Source organism: Lygodium microphyllum, chromosome 27 (genome assembly GCF_053477565.2).
Source record: "Lygodium microphyllum isolate KBCC chromosome 27, Lygodium_microphyllum_v1.1.10, whole genome shotgun sequence".
In the NCBI taxonomy this organism is placed as follows: Eukaryota; Viridiplantae; Streptophyta; class Polypodiopsida; order Schizaeales; family Lygodiaceae; genus Lygodium; species Lygodium microphyllum.
In genome coordinates, this window is record NC_141161.1 from 67067057 (window position 1) to 67090636 (window position 23580).

A 23580-nucleotide genomic window follows, 5' to 3' on the forward strand; every position below is an offset into this window, starting at 1 on the left:
GCAAAAGGGCATTGTCCATCAGTACATTATTGCTTATACTCCATAGCAGAATGGGTTTGCAAAGAGAAAGAATCGGTCACTCATGGAGATGGCCAGATGTATGCTAAAGGCAAAGAGCTTGCCTCACACTTTTTGGATGGAAGCCGTCATGTGTGCTTGCCATGTTTTGAACAGATGCCCCACCAAAGCTTTGAAGAAAATTGCACCTTTTGAGGCTTGGAACAGCCAGAATCGTCTGTTGGACACTTTCGTACCTTTGGGTGCCTTGCATATGCACATATTCCAAAGGTACTTAGGAAAAAGTTGGATAACAAGGCTGTTAAATGCATTTTTGTGGGATATAGCAATGAGAGCAAAGGCTACAGACTCTATGATCTTGTTTCTAAAAAGGTGTTTGTCAGTAGGGATATACTATTTAATGAAAAATCAGAATTGTCCATGGCTGGTTTAGACACATATCAGGCTGCCCGTGATATATTTGAAGGGCTGCTGCCCATTACATTTGGTGATTCAATTGGAGTTTCAGCAAGTGAACTCAATGTTCAGCCAGCTACTCCTTTGGAAAATGCAAAAAATCAGCCATTGGCTGATCTGAATATTCAGCAAAGTATTGAAACGGAAATTCTGCAAGAGCTTATGCACAGTCAGGAGGCAAGATAAATGCCTAGATGATCTTTACAGACTATGAAAGATAGTCATTTGGATGCCCCCATGGCTGGTCGTACTAGAAGGCAAGCTCGTATGCATGATATTGCACATACCATGGAGTTCGTTATGGTAGCAAGCACCCTTGATGATGAGGAGCCTGAATGTTTTGAGGATACACAACAGAGTGTGCATTGGATGGTGGCAATGAAAGCTGAATTGGATTCTATCACTAAGAATCAAACATGGGATTTGGTGTCTTTGCCATTTGGGAAGAAAGCCATTGGAACAAAATGGGTTTACAAGCTAAAACGGAATGCAGATGGATCCATTGACAAATACAAGGCAAGGCTTGTTGCTAAAGGCTATGCACAGAAGAAAGGCATTGACTATGAGGAGACATTTGCTCCTACTTCCCGCATGACGACCATCAGGTCTGTGGTTGCTTTGGTTGCTCATTGTGGATGGACTGTGCATTAGTTGGATATTAAAGCTGTATTTTTACATGGGGAACTTCATGAGGAAGTATATGTACAGCAGCCCATTGGTTTTGCAGTTGAGGGCTTGGAACACTTGGTTTGCAAGCTGAAAAAAGCTTAATATGGTTTAAAATAAGCTCTTAGAGCTTGGTATGCAAAGATAGATGCTTTCTTACTTAGCCAAGGGTTCATAAACAGCTCATCTGAGTCTACCCTTTACGTATGTAAAGAGGGGGGATCCATGCTGATCATTTGTCTTTATGTTGATGATCTCTTGCTTACAAGGACACATGCTGATCAGATTTCAGCATTTAAACAAAATTTGCAGCAAACTTTTGACATGTCAGACTTGGGGTCTTTGCATTATTACTTGGGCATTCAGTTCATACATGATGCTAGAGGTATTGGGTTATCACAGTCAAGATACATTGGTAAACTTCTTGAGAAGTTTGGCTTACAAGATTGCAAGCTAGTTTGTACACCAATGGAACATGGACTTAAACTTCATTACATGATGACAGTGATTTGTTTGATATACATACATATGCTCAAACAGTTGGATGTCTTATTTACTTATGCAACACTAGACCGGACATACAGCTTGCAATATCACCCCTGAGCAGATATATACATCAACCACGCATGTCACATTGGCAAGCTGTTAAGTGTATTTTCCGTTACTTACAAGGTACTAGATCTCTTGGATTGCTTTATGCCAAGGGGGGACCACTGCAGTTACATGCTTACAGTGATTCTAATTGGGCTGGTGATTATGATTCACATTACTCCACTAGTGGCAATTGTTTCTTTCTTGGCTCGTCTTGTATATCTTGGCTTAGCAAGAAATAGTCCACTGTTGCCACATCGTCATGTGAAGTTGAATACAAGACAGCTTTCACTACCACAGTTGAATGCGTATGGATTAGACACTTGCTAACTGATTTGGATGTATCTGTTATGGAGCCTATTCCTTTGTTCATTGACAGTCAGAGTGCCATTGCAGTGGCACGGAACCCAGTTTTTCATACACGCATGAAACACATTGAGATACATTATCACTTTGTCAGAGAGAGGCTACATGCAGGTGATATCAGCCTTGTCTATTGTCCTACCACCAGTAATGTGGCAGACATCTTCAACAAAGCTCTTCCTCGTGAAAAATTTGAAGCAGTTCGCCATGCTTTAAATTTGATCTCCTTTGGTGGCGGATGATCCTTGTACTCTTGATCACTCTTCACTCCAGGGGGGTTTGCTGGGTATTTCACTCACGCCTCACTTACCCCTATGCTCACATAGGAGTGTGGGTGATCAATAGGATAGTGGGGCACTTTTTACTCTCGGTAGGAGAGGTTTTTTCCCCCAGACTTATGGTATTATTTCGTATGTGCTTATGACACACACTTATGGGCACTTACCATGTTTGGGTGTGAACACCCCTACAACCCTAAGGTTTAAGGGTTGTACCTTGTACTTTCAGCTATTGGATTGGGTGTCGTGCTTCACTCTCACACTGTCTACTAGTTTTCCGTGCTGAGCTTGGATCTTGTCCTCTCTCACAGATTTAAAGCAATTTCTTTGTTTCAATTTGGGAAAAAGCAGGCAGCCACAAATTTCTTCAAACTTTAGCTTCAATGAGGCTCAATCCATGGGGCTTATGATGTATTCAAATCAAGAAAGGCGGGAGCAAAGCTATACCACTAAGATTCGACAAACATTGAAGCATATCATCAAGATTAGTGGCATTTTCACTCTATTGGATACTTGAACATATGGTATCTTCATCAATTCTTGATCTCCATCAAGAATTAGTGCTTCTTCATTGCTCAAAGGCTCTTCTCCTACGATGATGAAATCTTTTACTCGAGTATGGATTTCTAATAATCCATTGGAGCACTCTTAATTACTAGAAGCTGAAGACATATTTGGGCAAGCATCATAGGACCAAATTTTTATTAAAGTTAAATCTATTGCACTCAATCTTGATCAGTTTGGGGATGGATTATGTAGGGGATTGATCGGTTAAAACCCATTCAATACTCTTCTTAGCAACAAGATGTATTCTTACTGGTTAATGCTTTTAATCTCTCTTATTATCCTATTGTTGAGCCAATCCAATTGTTGAAAAAGGGAGATTAAGAGTAATTGGTCATCAAGCTTGATATTTAAGAGCATATAGAGCCTAACATAGGGTTGATTGTGATTGTTTCATATTTCTTTATCCTGTCCACTGAAGATTAGTGCCAAAATTGATTGCAAGCATTGATTCAGTGCCTACATTTTATACCTAACATGGAATTTGATTTGTTGGTTGATCATTAATGCTACATGATTGAACATATTAGTGAAAATGATAAACCGGATACATGTAATGCAGTGAGTTAGTGCAAAGGGTAATACCCTATCCTTAGATCATTTTAATTCAGTCAATTTCTATTTCTCACCTGCATTTCATCAAAGGATTCAAAGAGTTTTTCAGTCAATGCACAACATCATTGTTTTTTTAGCCAAGTAGCATGTACTTGCCATGTTCATTCCCGTGAGAAAAAAGCAGATGCCAAGCGAGTTAGGAAGACAATAGTGAGGTGACCCTCCCTTCCTGATTATGATGCTGAAGGGGTGTATCAACCGGCTTGAGGAGGAACTTGGCACACCCCTCAAGTCTCGGAACCCATGCAAATTTTAAGTTTAGGTACAGGTACATCATCTTTGGCATTGGTTAATAGTGGTACAGTAGTATCTCAGCTCATTTAGACATTGGAATAAATAGTGGTACAGTGGTATCTCAGCCCATTCAGACATTGGAACGAACAGTGGAAGAGGAGCAGGGTATTTCTTGTTCTCTTGATACCTACAAGTTTCAACAGGTCTTACAGGTTTACACAGCAGATATCCATTATTTTACATGTCTGCTTTGATCCCCATAGGTGCCTCATAACCCTTTTTAGGCCCCTACAGGTGTTTGCAGGGTTTGCTATACCCAGGGAGTTCTTACAGGTCCAAAAAGGACATTTACAAGTAGTAGACAGGGTACAGGGAACTTCTGTATAGTAGTAAATATCTTATTACCAAAATTTCTGTATTGATCCATTAATTGGAGCTTGATAGCACGATATGTATAGGGGATATTCAGCTCCGTTTTGAATCAAAAATCTCATTGATCCGATATCGGGAGCTCAAGATATTTCAGTTTTATTGACAGGAGATACAGTGGGACAGCATAACAGGGTAACACTGTTTGACACTATTTCACCTAGGCCTTTATCCGAAGTTGAAACCTCTATAAACATGGTGTATCCCCACCTCATAAGCTTCCTATTGAGCTAAAAAACACTTGGATTGGAGCTATAGTAGGAGAAAAACAAAGGATTTATTGACAGGCAGTCCACTATTACAGCACTCCTCTTTCAATGGCCAGGAACAAGAAGAAGGATTTTGTTTTAGAAGCAATGGATGATGATGTCAGAGAGTTTCACGAGGGTCAAAATTACATTAATGAGGCTCAAAATCATGAGCAAGGTGATGAAGGCATTAGTATAGTAGTTGCCTATAGCATGTATCAAAGGATTGAAGCTACTCATGAGCCACATGCAATCAATGACTACTTGTTACTATCCAAAGAGTTGGGCCATATGAATGAAGGGATTTCTAAAGAATTAAAGAAATTGAATGAAGGTTTGACACAAATGAATAATGGGTTGACTCAAGGAGTGGCACAAATGAATAAAGGGATTAGTGAATTACAGTAAAGCAACAAATCTCTATTTGAAGAGCTTATTTTAGCCGTAAGGGATATAGACAGCAAATCACAAACAGAATCCCAACCTATTGGTGACCTTCTTATTAGAATCTTTCGTGATTCTTATCTAGCCCATCCTAATAAGGAAAGTACTTAGCTTGTTATGTCTATTTTTAAAAGAGGTGAACCATCAAAAGTGAGGGGTAAGTTCTTTTCATCGCAAGCCCATGGTAAGTATACTTCAAGACCTTAGTTCAGTAGCCCTAAAGATGATCATAGATATGTAGATGAACAAGATGACATTAGGATGGATGAAGATTATCATGGATGTGACTCTTTTTATAGATCCTTTTATCATCAGCCCAATAATGTACCTAAAGGAAACACAGTCAATAACCAAGCTCATGTTGATGGGAAAAATGATCGAAGAAGATCAGCCCAAGATCATTGAAGTAAAGAGTATATCTCAAATGGTCAACCCCTGTCACTTGGTTTTGGACAACCCTACCTTGGGCAACATTCTTGGAATAAGGATTCATGGAGACAACACTCTTATGGATAGCCAAATAACAATGTGCAACCATCTTACAATGAGGAGTACAAAGAAAAGATCAATATCACCAATTTCAAGGGGGAAAATTCTTTACCGTCGGAGTGGATTAACAAACTTAAGATGTATTTCACTCTCTATCCTCAAACTGATGAAGAAAAATTTAATTTGTGGCTCTTTACCTTGAAGGCTATGCTTATACTTGATGGCGATATATGTGTGAGGTTGGCCAACACAAGTAAGCCATGCTTGATGTTTTTGTTTTCCCTTTAGAAAAGGAAAGACTTCAAAGAAGATGGTATGCATAGGCCCAAAGAGGAATGTCCATTAGAGATTATTCAAATACTTATTTGAATCTCTCTATGTATATTGAGGGTATTTCAAATTTTGCATAGTTAAACAAGTATATCTTTGGTCTTGACACTGCCTTGTCATCGGAAATTGAAGCTCAACATCCTAAAACTTTGCACGAAGCAATTCAGTTGGCTGAAAGATATTCTTAGAAACACAAGAGAGATGCAAGGAATTTTCCTAGCAAAGAAGTTTGGGGATAATTCCTCCAATCAACCTACAAGATATGGACAAGTTTTTAGCCGATTGAGAGGGGGTTTCAAGCAAGAAAACAAGGATCTTAGCAAGTCATAACAGTAATTACAGCAAAGTGCCAACTTTTCCATTGTTTATGATTCAAAATAAGGTGGGAATCATGCTCCAAAACAGGGACAAGTTTCAGAAATATGGCTGAGGCAAAAGGAAAAATTTCAAGGGCTGAAAGTGCTTCAAAATTTACCCAAAACAATTCCAATATCAACTTCCTTCGTCATGACAAGCTTAGAGAAATGCACGCCAAGGATTATGCTTTAAATATGGAGAGAAGTGGTCCCAAGATCACAAGCTGAAGTACAAAGCCCAAAATTTCAAAATCAACATGGTGATTACTCAATATGTGGAAGTTGAAGAAGAAGAGGAACAAGAGGGAAATTTATTGCATATTGATATTTGTTCAATGGTAGAAGAAATGTATGAAGAAGAGGATGTTACCAATGCAGAATTTTATGATCCCATGGATGGGTTTCTATTTGATCCAGGTGGCACCAATGATTCTCATTCTTCCTTATATACTATTTCACATGATGCATAGACAGGTTTCAAAGGAGAAAATACTCTTAGATTCAAAGGTATCATTAATGGTAAGATTGTATATATTCCTGTGGATACGAGTAGTACTCATGGCTTCGTCAATACCAGCTCCTTGAGCGGGCTGAAGTTGCTATTCATTAATATGGAATCATCCTTGCGAATACAAGTTGCAAATGGTGCTAATGAGTCTGGTAAAGAAGTGTGTCCATGTATTTCTATATAATTATCTCCTACTTGCACAATAAAAGTGGAATTGATCACTTTGGATATGGGGCTAATTGATGTTGTTATTGGATGAAAACTCTTGACAAATTTACTTTGGATTTGGAACAAAATAAAATGGAATTTAATTGGCAAGGACACCACATAGAATTGAAGGGCATTGACCACAAATAGATAGAGCTCATCTCCATGAAGAAATTGCGGAAGGAAATCAATACGAAGTCATGTATCTTTACTCTTTTGCTTGCAAAAGCAGATGAAGATCAACCACCAAATCAGCCATCTTCTTCTTCAAAGAAAAGGGACCCTAGATTATAAGAGCTATTGGAGGAATATAAGGTTTTGTTTTAGCCACCATCATCTTTGCCTCCTAAACGAGAGGTTTTTTTTGCAACTAAAATGCGGTTGATTCTATTACTAAAAAAAAACTGATTACAACAGAGTGCTCATGCTCAATAGACTAGCTGGAGCTGATAAAAGTCACAGATACATAATGTATACAAACCTCTCAAGGCAGTCTAGGGGGGATGGGGGCAAGAGGCCATGGAGAGGGGGGTGTATCGCCATCTGGGACTGCATGCTTGTATCATGAAAAACAAGTCCTAGCCGCCCCAAGTGCCCATGAAATGACATCGGAGCTCCTGATGAGCCCTGGACTCGCCCTGCACGTGATCCCATCAGCCGTGGAGGGAGTGGATGAGGGAGGTCGAGAGCTCTGCTAAGGTCGCATGTACTGAAAGTCTCTCTCCGCCAAAAGCCTCCTGACACCGTGTCTTTCAGATATGCCAACCAATGAGACTCCCTGTGATCTCGCATACCTCAGAGCGGTTTGATGTGGGCTCCAGTACCTAGCGGATGGGAAGAGCCTCCAAAACGACCACTGCGCACGATCCCGCCTCGATAAAGAATATCGTGTCTTGCATCTTGGCCTCATTCAGAAGGTGACGGCGTTGGCTAACTGCCTGCCAACAAAAAGCTCCCCATGAGATACATCCAAGGCTGGGTGCTATAGGGCGAAGGATACGGCATGCTTGTCTCCACATGAGCTGCGCTGCCTCACACGACCAAAGGCAGTGCTTTGGGGTTTCGAGAGGCTGCTCTGTGTAGCGCTTACAACCTCCCTCCTTCTGCATCTGGGCAAGCCAACTTCCCATTGCCAAGCCTCCAAGTGCCACCAGCCATAAAAAATATGATACTCTCCTCGGCCTCCAGCTACCCCGTAGGGGGTGCCAAAAGGTCGGTTGGAAAGGCTCCGTGATGCTGTGTTCCACCCTGTGCCTACTACGTGACGACGCCCAATCCATATTCTCTTGTATCAATACGTATGTGCCAATCCTAGCGGTGTACTCCAGGAACCTCAGTGGATTCTTGGCGACTGTAGTGGCCGGCCATAGCCACTTTCCCGGATTCCACTCCAACTTATCAAGTGGCCTGCCCTCCCCCTAGATCCAGAGGCGCCACTCGTTGAGCTCCTTCCAAAAGACAAAAGGGTCCAGCCGCCATGTCTTCCCTTGAAGGCCAATCACTTGGATCCTCCTCCATGAAAGGACAGCTGTCCCCTCATCCTGCTGCCCTCTGTCAAGAGCCAGACGGCCCCCCTCTTGTACAGTGAAGAAGGTCCTAGGTGGAGCGCCGCCCACTCTACCTGCCACCCCTAGGGGGATGCCTGTTGGTGAAAACCTAGCGGCCTATACCTCCTCGAGCTCTATCGGCTCTCGTATCGGGGGAGCAAGCCATTCCTGAGATATTGTTGCGTCTATCTTCTTTCTCCTTAATTCCACTCCTCTCTGGTAGCTTGATACTCGTTGTAACACCTCCTCGTTCACCATCCTGTACACCTCCCGCCATGTCTTGATGGTACGAGCCGGGCCAGCCTCCCAACATTTGCCTACTCTTAGTCTAACAACTCAGTCTCCTCTCTCACTGAAGCCGGAGGCCACATAATCCACTCACCCGTGACCTGAGGAAGTGAGACATTGCCTCTGCAAAGAGTAGGAATAGATATGGGGCCAGGGGCCAGCCCTGCCAGATCAATCTCTCCAGCTGAAACTCCTCTCCTCGCCTACCACCTATGAGAAACTTGTTGGTGGTCGATTTGTAAAGTGCGGAGACCCCGCGAATCTAAGCCTGGGGAAAACCCAACCTCACTATGGTATCCTCTAGGAAATCCCAGTCCACCCTGTCATAAGCTTTCTCAAAATCCAAGAGTAGTACGGCCAATCTCTGCTTATTGTACTGAGCCCACTCTGTCTTCTCAAAGAAGGTGAATACATTGTCTAGGATGCTCCTATCCTGGACAAAGCCTATCTGTGTATCATGAATGATGTCTGGAAGCACGGGGCGTAGTCGCCTATCAATCATCTTTGTCAGTGCCTTATAGACCAATGACAATAAGGTGATCGATCTTCACTGGGAAAACTCCAACCGGTCTCCCCTTTGGGGAGAAGACTGATAAGGCTTGCCGAAAGACTTATTGGCATCTGTCTTGAAGTGAAAATCTCTTGGAAGGCCATCAGTAGGGGGTCCTTTAGCACCTCCCAGTAGGTATTGAAGAAGGCCTTAGAGAGGCCATTGCATTTCTACCCATCCTATGTATGGAAAGCCTCATCTAGTTCCTTCTCTGTGAAGGGGGCTAGGAGGGAGCACCCCATCTCCTCTGTGACGAGGGAAGGGATGTGATCCCAGACCTACTGTGTACATTGCTGTCTTCTAGCTGAGGCCGTCTCTTGCTGGAAAAAGGCGTCTGTAGTACTCGGTGGCAATCTCCATTACCTCATCTAGGCTAGAACGAGTCCTTCCATGCTGATCTCGAAGGCTGGGTTTCTACTCTCCTAAGGTGCAAGGCCGGTACACCTGGAAAAACTCCCTGCACATCATCTCCCTTTCGCACCCAGAAAGCTATTGAGGTACGGAATGAGAACTTCGAGCACTTGTCCTCTAGACCAACAATGGCTGCTCGCACGCGTACGTCCTCTACGTGGAGGGTGGGATCCCCTGGTGCCTCCTGTAATAATCTCTGCGTGGTTGCAAGGTCCCGCCAGAGTGCTCTCTCCTCCTGCCAGCTCTACTGCCTAGTCTGTATGGCTGCCACTTGTTGGTAGATATTGCTCGACTCGATTGGGGCCGTCTGCGACCTCCTCTGCGATCTGGTCTCTCCTGCCCCACTCCCTGGTCCAAATTTGCTTAATCTGTCTCGTCACCTTCTCTCTCCTATTTAGGGCAGATGCTGGAGGATGAAGTATCAGGAGAACCGGAGAACGTGGTGCACGTCAATTGCCCGATGTGGCCTCCAGGAGAGCCTCTCCAGTCTCCCACATAAAACCTATCCAACCCCTCTAGGCATGGCATGCTCCTACTGTTAGTAGAAAGACCTTCCATGTCTCCTGCTCCTCCCCAGCCATACCCTGGTAGTTTCTTCCTGTGCCCTACTGGTCCTCTAAAGCCTCCAGGTTGTTGAAGTCTCGTCCAACGATCCAGGATTCCACATCTGGGAGTCCATCCGCGATCTCCACCCAGAACCTACTGCATGTCTTAACCTCCGTAGGGGCATAGACATTGAGGACTCCAAGGCATGAGTCCCCAATATCCAATCTGATCCATTGAATCCTCCTAGCCACTATCGTCCCGTGGTCTCATACACAGGCGGTGAGACTCGGGCCAATAGAGGTGTATATGCCTCCACTCTTTCCGTGGGCACCAATGGCGTGCTCCCAGTGTGAGAGCTGCTCGGGAGTACCTTCCCTATCCGTTGGGCGTGGGTGGGAGTGAGCTTGTGCTCCTGTAGAAGTAAGATGTTGATCGGTCCGTCGGCAAGAGCAGGCTGCAACTCCTGTTGAAGAATGAACTTCCTGGAACCACGTGCCCTACTATAGTGGAGGCTATTCACATTCCAGGATGCAAGGTGTAAACTCATGGGGAGACCTACGACTGACCGAACAAGCATCTGTTTCGTGTGGAAGCTGTTAATGAAGAAGAGGAACTATGAGGTATACGTATACGCTTTGTTGCCGGCTTGGATGGTGAACTCCATTCCCCCATGGTAGCCCTTGAGCGGTAGATCATGGGGGTGATGGATGCGCCTGGTGGTACCACTAGGGCATCTATCAACTAGGCTCAGAGGTGCGACTTCGTACACTGGTGGAAATGGGCCATGTGTGCTAGGGGCCACTCAATCACATCCATCGGCGCTCTCCACTGTGGAGGGGCTTGAAAGATAATGCTCAGATGAGGGACCTCGGCCCCAAACCACCACTTGTTGTCCATCATGCAACCCGGCCACTGTTGGGAGAAAAGTGCTAGTCCACCTTCTTCCATCCACTGAGAGATGTGGTCTGCTACTTGGCTCTTCACCTCCTCTATCTGAGTTGTCGTCCAGTCTCCTGTGTGAGAGGACTGAAGGAAGAAGGCGTAGTTTGGTCCATCCAGTGGTGCTAGTAGATGGACCTTGCAGCTCCTAGACTTGCGTACCACGAGGATTCCCACCTTCAAGGTAGTGGGAGCACTCTGCTCTTCGCAACTCTCAAGTAAGACCATGGCCCATTGCGAAAAAACTCCTATGGTAGCAGCTGTGCCTGTCTCGGAAAAGTGTGACGGGCTTCATGGACGGATGAACTAGTGATTGTGTGTGGGGGGGGGGAGGGGGGGCTAGATTGCTAGTGCATGGAGGATGTTGGCGTCTGGGGCTCCTCACCTCCTATGGAAGGGGGGGGGGGATGGGTAGGGGAATGGTCACCTGTACTAGGTGGGGATCAGGGGGAGGGGACTGGTCGCGGTGGGGGTGATGGTGGGGAGGGGAAGGATCAAGGGATGATAGGGTGGTTCGAGGCACCCGGTGGGTGTTGGGGGGGACTAGTAGCTCTAGGTGAAGGGGGGTGTGAGCTAGGGTCGAGGGAGGGAGTTGCGGGGAGGGGGGTTTGTGGGTCCTTGGGTGATACGGCATGTGACGCCTTTGTGGGGTATGGATGTGTAGACCTGTGGACCTGCCGGGTAGGGCGAGGAGGGGGGGCCGTGTGGTGCTCTACTGAGGGGGTGACACTCGCCCTCCTGCTCCCTGTCATGGCTATGGAGCTGCCTGCGGTCCCCCCTGCCTTCTCTCTCTGTTGTCTCTGCACTCGTGTGAAACCATTTGTATCCACCTATGGGCCTGTCGGCGAAGCCGCCTGAGCTTCGAAGCGCGTATACTTTGCTGTGTGGTGCCCAAAGTCATGGTATCGCAAGCACTACCTTGGTTGCCCAGTCACAATAACCTGCTGCCTGAAGGAGTGTCCGCTTGCCTCAATCTCTAGAAACTGTGGAATATTCTTTGTCTATTTCACTGCCACCTTTACCTTTGGGACTCCTGCGATTGTCACTGCGTTTGTGAAAGAGACGAGAAGGACAATGCTGAAGAGCCGTCCAAAGTCTTCTACCAACTGGCGATACTCTATCACCGGTCCGGGGAAGAGAAGGGTAACTAGGTGTGTAAGGAACTTGTTGTAGAGCGCAACTGCCTCCACTATGAAGCCACTGTAGCAAGGGAGCATGTGGGTGACCCCCTTTGCGGAAGCATAGGGTGAACTGCCTAGTAACTCACGGGTTGCGTCAGCTGATGTAAGTCGAATGATGAAGATCCCTTGACCCATTAGAACCACCTCCACTATCTGCACTGTGCCGATGCGCAGCATGGAGTGAAGCCAATCCCGAAGCTTGGGCCCTGGATGGGGAGTGACGTACTACTTACCCCCTGCCCAAAGATTGTTGTTTCTTTAAGCTCCCGCTCTACGGCATGGACGGCTAAGAGCTGTTCCTTAGAGAGGACGACGCAAAGGTGTTTGGTTGGGGGGCACTCGCAAGTTGCACGGGCGTCTGACTAGAGGTTTTCATTGTGCGTTCCTGCTGAGAACCTACCAAACATGCTGTTGCGCTACCGGGGGGAGGGCGAGTTGCTATAGAGGGAGGGAGCAATTGGAGTGGGGGGGGTGTTGGGTACCCAAGTAAGCCGGCTCGCAATGGCCATAGTGCCGGTGTTGGGCCTGTCAGACGGGGGTGGGGGCTGTAGTACGAAAGAGATGGATGGTCAGGGCAGAGGAGGCGGGGGTTGAGGCCCTCAATCATGGGGGATAGGGCGAGTTTAGGTGGGGGGGTGAGCTGACGAGGGAGGAGGAAACAGACGGCAGGCAGACCTTGCGCTGGGGGGAGGTTGCGCCAGGGGACGGGCGGAGTAGTAGGCGGAAGGAGGCGGGGTTAGCGTTGGGAGGAGAGGGGAATTGTGATAGGGACAATGTGGGAGGGAGGTAGAGTAGAAGGCGGGGGAGTAGGCGCGGCAGAAGGCGAGAGAGGACAAGCGTGATGGAGGTTGGAGCAGGAGCGCGCCACGGGACAATGGCCGGGGGCGCGGTGGTTAGATGGCGGGAGGCGAGGTAGCAGCAACGCGTTGGTAGGAGCTTAGAGCTGAAGTTGAAGTATAAAAGAAAAATCCTAAATAAGAGGTTGACCATCCTATCAACTTGTTGCCCAAAACAAAGCCAATCAACAAACCTCTCTATTGCTTATCTAAGTTTGACAGGGAAGAGGTGGAGCAACAAGTTAAATAGTTACTAGAAATGGACTTAATTTAGCCAAGTTAATTGCTGTTTGCCTCTCCCATGCTCTTGGTAAAAAAGAAGGATGGATCATTTCTCATGTGCATTGATTATAGGGATTTGAACAAGTCAATGGTTAAGAATAGGTATCCTATTCCCCGCATTGACGATCTTTTTGATGAGCTTAAGGATGCAAAAGTCTTCACCAAAATAGATCTTCGTTTGGGTTACTATCAAATTGGAATGAAGAAAGAGAATGAGTTCAAAACAGCCTTTTAGATTGAAAGGGGATTATATCACTTCTTCTTGGTTATACCTTTTGGAATTTCCAATGCACCCGTCACTTTTCAACCCCTTATGAACAAAATATTGCAGCCATTCTTGCTCAAAACAGTCCTTGTATTCTTTGATGATATCCTTATCTATAGCAAGTCCAAGGAGGAGAATTTAAAGCATGTACGGTAGGCATTTGATACCCTAAGAAGATACGTACTCTTTGTCAAGATGATGAAGCGTTCTTTCATGGAAGATGAAGTGGAATACTTAGGTCATATTGTGGGAGAACAAGGTCAAAGAATGGCCTATCCCTATGAATTCGACATCTTTGAGAGGATTCCTTGAATTATTTTCTTTTTATAGGAGGTTCATCAAGAATTATGCTCATGTAGTGGCTCCATTGATGGATAGGCTTAAAAAAGAAGCTTTCTATTGGGACTTCATAGCCGACAAAAGCTTTAATGAGCTGAAATCTCTTCTAATTTTAGCACTTATTTTTGTGTGCTCGAACTTCTCTAAGGAATTTATTATATGTGCAGATGCTTGTGGAAGAGGAGTAGGGGCTGTTTTATATTAAGTTCATGGAGTTATAGCTTATGAGAGCCAAAAGCTTGATGACAAGGAGCACCAACTACATGTTTATGAGCAAGAGATGTTAGCAATATTGCATGCTATTAAAAAGTGGCATCACTATATCTATGGCAGCCATTTCAATGTCAAAAGCGATCATCATGTGCTAAAATACTTTCCTTTGCAACTCAATTTGTCTCCCAAGCAACGAAGATGGTTCAAGCTGCATTAGTGTGGCCATTGATGACTGGTTTCTTACATGCAACAGTTTTCCTCTTTCCAGCCACTTATCTTTTTGCATCTGTCCTACTCAATGCATCACGGTGGATCTTGACACTGCTGCAGGAGATAAGTGACTGAAGTTGATGAGAAGAGTCCAGCTGGTCACCATACTGGGCATTATGTAGCATGAGTTGTCACATTGATTATACTTCTGTAACTGAGGCTGTGCAAAAAGGGGAGGTGGGGATGAGAGGCTGTGCAGAAAAGGGTAGTAAATATGGGGCTGAGATGAAAGTTTGTCCAGAAAAGATTGATGGAATGGGGCTTGGTTGGCAACTTGGACCTAGTGGAGAGGAGAGAGATGCTTCTTATGAACATTTTTCTGGAGTCTTGCATTCTTCTGTTTATGTTGATATAGGAATGGACTGAGGCAATGGGATCAGGATGGGATTTAGATGAAATGTTGTGCTAATTGTTAATGGGATAGGGCTGGGACGGCAGGTTGGGTGGACTGAAGCAGAGAGGGAGGCTTCTGATAAACATATTTTCAAGTGTAAATTCTACTGTCTTGGTTGATGTAGGCATGGACTGAGGCATCAAGCTTGCCTGAAGCACTTGTTGAGATGGCATTGAAACTGCCAAATCTAAGCTTTGTAATTGTAACTTTAGGTGCCTTGGGCTGTATCATGTTGGAGAGATGTTCTACAGGTAATTGAGCTTTTCCCTATCTGTTTCATATAATGTGTTTTTTTAAAGGTTTCTCAGATCTAAAGTCCCCTGTATTGTATGTTGCAATAAATAGCAGGCTTTCACCTCTATTGTTCCTACAGGTAACATAAATTATTACCAAAAGATAAAAAGTGGATTCATTGTCCTGATATTACTGTTGATTAGGTTGCTGGAGACTATCCATTAGGACAATTATTAATAGGTGGTCTTAAGTTCTAAACAGAACTTGTTGGCATATGAAGAGAAAGTGATATACTTGTAGAATAAACTTTGGAACCTCACACTGGCACATGGCCTCCTTTTGCAAGTGAATGTTAGCTCCCATGTCTGCATTGAACTTTTGTATTACTTTCTTGTATGTAGAGGACTATCTACAATGCACTATTATGTAGGCTCCATCTTTCCCGAGATGGATTGATGTCTTTGTATCCTTTGTGGTAAGAAATGCCTCTCTTCTTCATACTCTCACAGTCATTGTAATCTCTTCTATCTTCCTTTGAGCATGTGGATGAGATCTTTATCCAACAAGAGTAAGGGTCTTAAAAGTCATAATAGAAGGCTGCTCAATGCCTGTGACTGCATATTTGTGTCCAAACTTAGCCAGGTATAGAAATAGAGGACAGGCAGGATGGGCCCTTGAGATGTCTTATGAGCCTATCCCAATTAGGGGGGTGGGTGAGATGTCCTTTAGTCCATCCCCAAGAAGGGGATCACTGGGGGATGACTCTCCCTCAAGGATAAGAAAAGGTACAGTTGGGAGTGTTCATGTGGGCTCCCCAAAGCACACCTTTACTCATGCAAGTCTGTCTATCTGCCTCTCTCTTTTTTTTTTCGTGAAGATAATTGAATTAAGTAGTAAATATTTACATCAGACCATCAGGTCAGCGAAGAAAGAACACATCCAAATGAAAATCTATGAAGACCTTAACATAGGAATATCACACAGAAAGGATAGCTGGTGAGGAGTGAACAATATCCAGCCAGGGAGCAGCAATGTAAAGAAGAACCAGATCAGCTGACACCATAGAGGAGATTTGCCATAACACTAAACCACGAACACGGCACATGACCATGAATGCCCGCTACTGAATAAAAAATAAAGGCATTCTGAGTATGCCAAATATGCCATAGGATTGTCCATCTAAGGAAATGGAAGAGGCAGGAATAATTTGAAGGCAAAGTAGACATAGAGGTCATCTTTCCCATAATCCACGAATGAGCTGATATCCGGTGTTGGGTTGCCGAGGACCACACACGGGAAACAAAATTTCAAATCTGTCGAGCAACAGGGCAAGAGACAAAGAGATGAAGCAATGTCTCATCACATGTAGTGCAGAATACACAATGACCAACAGAGATCTTGCGAGCATGCAACACATCGCCAGTTGGAAGACCCCCAATAAGCAACCTCCACATGAACACTTTACCGTGATAAGGAACCTTAGACTTCCAGAGTTGGATGAATCTTTATTGCCACTTCTTTTTTCTATCCCAAATACGCCATAATTTATTAGCCTTTCCAGTGACCCATCTCTTGGCCTCTACCATCTAATGATATATCTAGTTGGTTGAACTTTTCTTGAAATCATCAGGAAGCACAAACATCCAATCATGCCAAGGAGACAATGGCTATAATGCAGGCAAAGGAGAGAACCTCATAAGCTTGTCTTGTATAGACGACCAAATGTCGTGGTATCCTTGAGGCACCCGAAAGTGTTGACGAATATGCCGGGAAGAATAAAGACGGGGCTTTCCAGGAATGACACCATCATGGACTGTTTGCAACCCCAATGTTTCTCTCTCTTTTCTCTCTCTCTCTCTGTCTCTTTCTCTCTCTCTCTCTCTCTCTCTCATTCCGTAGAAATTGCACGCATGCACATGCACACACACTTTGTGTGTGTTTGAAGTTTGCACAATCCTTTTTTTATAAAATAGTTGGGTAATTGTATTAATTATTGAGTACAGAAAGTACAAGAGTTGCACAACCACTGAAGATCAGCCAGGGTGACTGAAGAGGCTGCAGCACATGAGGGAGCCAAATCATCCTTGGTAGGAAGATCCACATACTCGATGGTGCTCACTTGCCACTGAAGAAGACACATGCAACAGCCCATTCATTTGTACGTACATATATGAACCTAGGAAATCCAAGGAAGGCTAAATATGTAGAGCCGTTTTTTGACAACATGAAGCAGATGGATTGCGTGATTTCTTGCAAGGAAAACTTCAAACAGGGTAGTAATAGCAAGTGATATGAAATTAGGGTCAACATAATTGTCCTAGCAACCTTGAGGCCTATATGGAGAGGCCATGTATGTGATTTCAAGTAAACAACCTTGTTTGCAAAGTGAGCTGAAATCCAACCATGCACTTGCTTAGCGAGGACTTGTGCACCCATGGGATATCCCAAGTGCCTCGTAATGCTGCCTTGTTTACCACTTTTCCCCTAATATCTCAATGCCAGTAATCTTGTTCTATATAGCTTATTAGAGGTGATTTTGCTGTGTTAATGTGCAGCCCTGCAGCTAAAGCAAATAACTCCCAAATGTCCATTGCTTTGTCCCTACTAGCATTTAAGAACACAAGGTGTTGTTTGCCAAGCCTTGGCCTACTAATGGCGTCCCTATAAACTTTCAAGAACATAAATGTGTTGTCTGCCAAGGCTTGGTCTACTAATGGTTGTTGAGAAGGGATGTGAACATATGCTAGAGTTTGCACTGAGGAAACATAGTATGTACGACGGAGATTGAAACACAAAAACTTAGATAGTGACAAGCAAAACTCAAACCCTAAACACAAATGCAAAACTCAAAACTTAAACACAAAGAGGAGAAACTCTGAAGTGAATGAATGTTGTAAATGAATGTAAGAGAGTATAGAATGCCTGAGGGTAGAGCAATGGAGTGTCGGAGAGTGATGTTCACAAAAGACAGATCCCAAGTGCTTTGATCACTAGTCGGAGTGCGGATGACGAGGAAAACACCAAATGTTGATCACTAGGTTGTCAGAAGAGAGAGGCAACATTAGGGATGATGCTCGGAGTAGAGGGCGGTAGTAGGAAGTTGCAAACGTAGCAATAGAAGTGCAAACGTAGCAATAGAAGGGCCACTTGGAGGAGGAAAGACAACTAGCTATTGCCTGTAGACAGGAGGGCCAAATGCAAGCTTTAGAAGGTTGACTATTGTTGAGGAAGACTACTGCCAACTATCACTTGGCTGATGAGGATCAAATGCAAGTGGTAGGAGGCAGTCTGATCAGTGGCGATGGTTGAAGGGACCAAGCATAGCAGGAGGGAGGGTGCCAGATAGTGGGCAATAGCCGTGGAAGAAGGCGCTAGACATTGGAGGAGATGTGGTAGCAGTCGCGAAGGTTGGTGGATCATCACATGGATGAAGGCTAATGGCTAAAATTTGCACAGAAGGGTGAGAATCTGCACAGAAGGAATGAGACTGAATGGTGGGCAACATGTCTATTTATAGATGTTGAAGAGTGCCCCAAAAATTAGGGTTTTGGGGGACTTTTAAATATGCTAATCAGTTGTGAACCATGTTTTAGCTCAACAAGGGAGAGACAAGCCAACCACCTCACCATTTGCTACCAGATGGGATAACATTGTTAAAATGGGATAAATCGCAAGAGCAAAGAGAAAGGACTCAAAGGACACCCCTCTCTAATAGGATAGGAAATAGAAAATGATTCCATAACACCTCCATTAAGCATTGCTCTTATAGAGGCCTGGGTCATGTGTAGAGTAGATTTGATATTGTGGGCTCTGAGGTGGATCATAAAATACAAATTTGAATAATCAAAAGCTCTCTCCAAATCCAACTGAACCATCTCTATCTCTTGATTTGTATGCTATGTATTATCCCTTCCTACCTATACATTGAGAATACTATACAAATTATTCCTTTGATGAACGCATATTGAGTTGGATACACTATGTTCAAAAGGTGTTTATGCAATCTATTAGCTAGTAGTTCGGCAGATTTCTTATATATACCGCCCATCAAGGACCTAGTTGCATTCCATTCACGAATAAATAGATTAGTATGGTTAATACAATTGTAGTTTTATGTTTCGTATGATTGGTGCATGATGTTTTTGTTCGACATAAAATAGTGACCCAAACAATCCATTCAAATGTTTGAACTTGTTGCTCAGCCCTCACCCTCACAAAAAAACAAAGTCACAAGTGACACAAAATGGGATAGGGATGGGGGATGGGGAACGGGGAGGAATCGCTGTCATTGTGACAATGTAGTAACATGGAATGGGACAGGGATGGAAAGGATGTGCTGTCCCCGCAATTCTTAAGTCTAAGAATGACCGTCACTTGTGACTATGCAAAAAAGGGATGTTTGTGCATTTGTTCTTGCACTTCTCTTTATCTACCTCTTGATTCTTGAACCCACGTGTATTGGTCTTCCTCCTCTTGAATCATCCTCTCCCTCTCCCTCTGCCTCTTCCACTTTCATCTACACCTACATCTACCTCTAGTGGTCTTCCTCCTCATGAGTCGTCCCCTCCCTCCTGTCCCTCTCCCTCTTTCATCTACATCTACATCTACCTATCTCACTACCTCTACCTCTCGTCCCTTTCCCTCTCCTTCTTTCTCCTACCCTTTAACCTCTGCTTCCATCTCTTCTCTTTCTCTTTCCTTTCTGCCTCTACCTCTATCTATAGCCCTACCTTTACACACTCATTGTGTCTCTACCACAATACCTAAGCCTTTTCATGAAGCCTTTTGGATTCTACATATTAAACCTTGAGGATGCCTCAAGCAAGTCTAATTGTAACTAATGGACTTGCAAATTTTGTGGAAAGTCCTACATAAGTAGTGCAACTCGGCGTCTTATTCACTTGTCAATGGACAATTTGGCCCTTGTTCCAAAATCCCTCAAGCACTAGCTTTTTTTTTCCCTAAGAAAATAAATTTCTATTAATAACACCTCAGCGAATAACTTGAGGTAAAATACTAAGTACAAAGAACTCTGTGAAGAGTAACTAAGTACACAACAAATACAATTGTTGTGTGAACAACCAATCTGGTGGGTTGTAATGCCAAACCATATGAGGGACATTATAAAAGAAAGTGTGCGAATTCCATATTTGCAGAAAAGTCGCTCTTCTCTTCCTCATCCCCTCAGAGTTGTTGTACATCCTCTCCCCTCTCCCATAGAGATTCTGAATGATCTTTGTTGATATCCTTAATAGAGTCTTCGTTGTGGATACATCCAGAAGGTCAATAATGTGGCTGCATCTCGTAGTCCAAATATACCAAGCTATGATGCTGGCAATCAACTCCCATCTGTGGCAGTGTCCCTGAGTCCACTGTGCTTGTGAGTAATCTAGAGTGAGGATCTTGCTTAGATGCTGTCCAATGATGAGAAAAGAGTAGCTCCCCTAAACATCCTCATAACTGCATGTTGGGCCTTTGTTTGTGACCCATCCTACAACCCAACAATTAGCCACCATTTTTTGTGTTGTGCCATGAAATACTATCTTGAGGGCTCTCCTCCAAACCTGATGGGCTCTAGGGAAGTCCCACAGGTAATGTCTCTGTTTCTCCGTTGGTCACGACATCTCTCGCATGCTACTGGGTGCTTGCCATATCCAAGCAATGTGTCGATTGCTAGGCTCCTGTGAGCTACAAGGCATAGAAAGAGAGATATCTTTCTAGGCTTGAAGCTATCATGTAGCCTCCTCCAAAAGTCACATAGGAACTCCTGTGTGATTACCTGTTTGTGCCAATGGGGGGAAGCTATTGGCTATGCTTTGACTCAGCTCATCTGTATTCTCCTTTCTAGCCTAGTAGTGTAGCCAAAGAAGGGCACATCACAAGGTCTATCAAGGAACAAATCCCTCCACATCCACTATCATGGATCCCATTGTAATCTGTGTAGAGGTCTCCTCTAGTAAGCCCAATATCTCCATCCATCAACTAGACAGGTGGTTGGATCTGGGTCAATGTGCCAGTTCCTCTCGAAGTGAGCCTCTCCTCTAATCCTCTGTTTGGAGCATCCAATGAATGTTGCTTGGTTGAGGTCCTTCCGCTGGAGAGAGCCATCCTTCTCAACCATAAAAGTAAATGTCTTGTCTTTGCTAGTTGCAAAGACTACTAGAAGAATGCCCACTTTGGAGAAGAGATCGATCCAAGTGTGAGAGGGGTTTGTATTTGTCTGCCAATTTGGTGGAACTCTCTTTGTCATGGCCTCAATCATAACTCTAGCTCCCCTTAGCCCCTGTAGTCTCTGTCTCTGAGTTTCATGTGGAAGCTCTTGGAATGCAAACCAATCTCCCATTGATACAACGACCTGTAAAGACAATCTCCCCCATGATAAGTATGTCCTCTGTCCAAGAGTGTGGTCGGAGTCTCATCTCAAAAGGGGATTGAGGAGAAGAGGTTGCCTTCTCTTTTATGCGGTTGTATTGGGGGATAGCTAGTGAATCCCTAGTAGTACAAACTCAGTATGCAAAATAGGTGGTATCTTCTTGCCACCCCCAACCACTTCAAATGGAGCTTTGCAAGAGAAACTATACATGGTATTATTGTATGCAAACTCAACCAATGGCAAATACTACTCCCATGATGTCATATGGTTTGAAACATAGCATCTTAAAAGATTCAACCTTGGAATTCGCGTCTTCGGACTGACCCTTTGTCTACGGATGGAAGGATGATGAGAATTTCAGCGTGGTATCCATGTTCTCAAGTAACCCCTTCCAAAATAAACTGGTCATATGAGGATCTTAATCACTAAGGATCGACTATGGCATATCATGATACTTAAACATGTGTTGAAAGACAAACATGTCATATGATTAGCCTTTATTTTCTCTCTCACCAGAATGAAATGGGCTTGTTTGCTAAATTTGCAAATGATATTCCATATTCCATCATTCCCTATATGTGTCCTAGGAAGCTCAAAAATAAAATCCATAGTAATGCTCTGCCAAGGCCTATTTGGAATAGGCAAGGGTTGCAACAAACCCGACATCTTTTGCCTATTATGCTTTACCTTTTGATATATGATGCATGCCTTGATTAACTGATCTACATCATGCCTTAAAGCTAGCCAATAAAAGAAATGCTCCAGTGTCTTGACTCTGGCATCAATACCTCTATGTTCCATATACAAAGAAGCATGACTTTTATTTATTACTCTAGCCTCAACTGCTTTGTGAAACATAGTCATCCTTGTATCATAAAAAATCCATCTTTGAGAACAGAGTGCTCATGCCTTTGGCCATTGCAAAGCTGATCATAAACATTAGCAAAATCTGAATCAATAGCATACTGCTCCTTCGTGGCATCCAACTTAGTGTGTTAAACTATGGTAACGGCTGAAATTTGTGGTATACATGACAATGCATCAGCCACAACATTCTTTTTACCACCAATGTGTACAATCTGAAAATGAAAGACAGAGAGAAAGTTTGGCCATCTCATATGCTTCTCTAACAACTGTTTGCATTGAAAAGTACCTCAATGTTTGGTGGCCTATTTGCATTGTAAAATCAGCCCCTAATAAGTAATATTTCCACATAGATAGTGTATGAATTACAGCCAAGATATTTTCCTTAGACATGTAAATTTCTCTCTGCATTGTGGAGAAGATGGCTCTCATAAGTCACAACTCAACCATCTTGCATTACAGTAGGCCCAATGCTGTTTCCATATGCATCATATTGAACCACAAATGACTTCTTGAGATCGGGCAACACAAGCAATGGATTTGAAGTCATCTTTTCCTTTAACTTTTCAAATGCTGAAATTTTCACTATTGTCCATCTAAATGGCGCATTTTTCTTCTGCAAAGCATGCAATGGAGATGCAATTTCAGCAAACTTGCATATATACTTCCTGTAGTAACAACATAAACCCAAGAAGTTGCGGATATCATGTATATTCTTCAAAGATGGCTAAAATTGTATTGCCTTAACCTTTGTAGGGTCCATAAGAATATCATTAGCCGATACAATATGCCCCAAAAAGTTGATTTCATGCAAAAAGAATTCACTTTTCTTGTCATTAATGACCATCCTATGCTTATGTAGCTCATTGAAAATAATGTCAAAGTACTTTCTATGCTATGCTTACTCTTTGAGTAGACAATCATGTTATCAAAGAGTGCCTATAAATCTTGAAGATCCGATCCATCATCCGATTAAAAGTGGTAGGAGCATTCATAAATTCAAAAGGCATAACAAGAAACTCATATAATCCAAAAAATGTCTTGAAAGCTGTCTTAGACCCATTCTTTGGTGCAATGTATATATGATGATACCACTTTTCAAATCTATATGGATGCCCATTGCAATCTATCCATAACATCACCGATCCAAGGGATTGGAAACTAATTGTTTATCGTGAATTTATTCAAAGCAGGATAGTCATAAACCGTTCTTTTTCTATACCAAAAGCGTCGGAGAGCAAAAGAGAGATGA

At 43.7% G+C, this 23580-nt stretch overlaps 1 protein-coding gene across 9 annotated transcripts in view; it reads left to right on the plus strand.

Moving 5' to 3' along the window:
* The window catches only part of LOC148012422 (pfkB-like carbohydrate kinase family protein), a 194361-nt gene that overhangs the window by 87552 nt on the left and 83229 nt on the right, over positions 1-23580 (plus strand). For all 9 annotated transcript variants that reach the window (XM_087669691.1, XM_087669694.1, XM_087669695.1 and 6 more), the window contains one exon: positions 14982-15108. In XM_087669691.1, coding sequence (XP_087525817.1) covers positions 14982-15108 — 127 coding nt within the window. The remainder of the gene's footprint in view (positions 1-14981; positions 15109-23580) is intronic.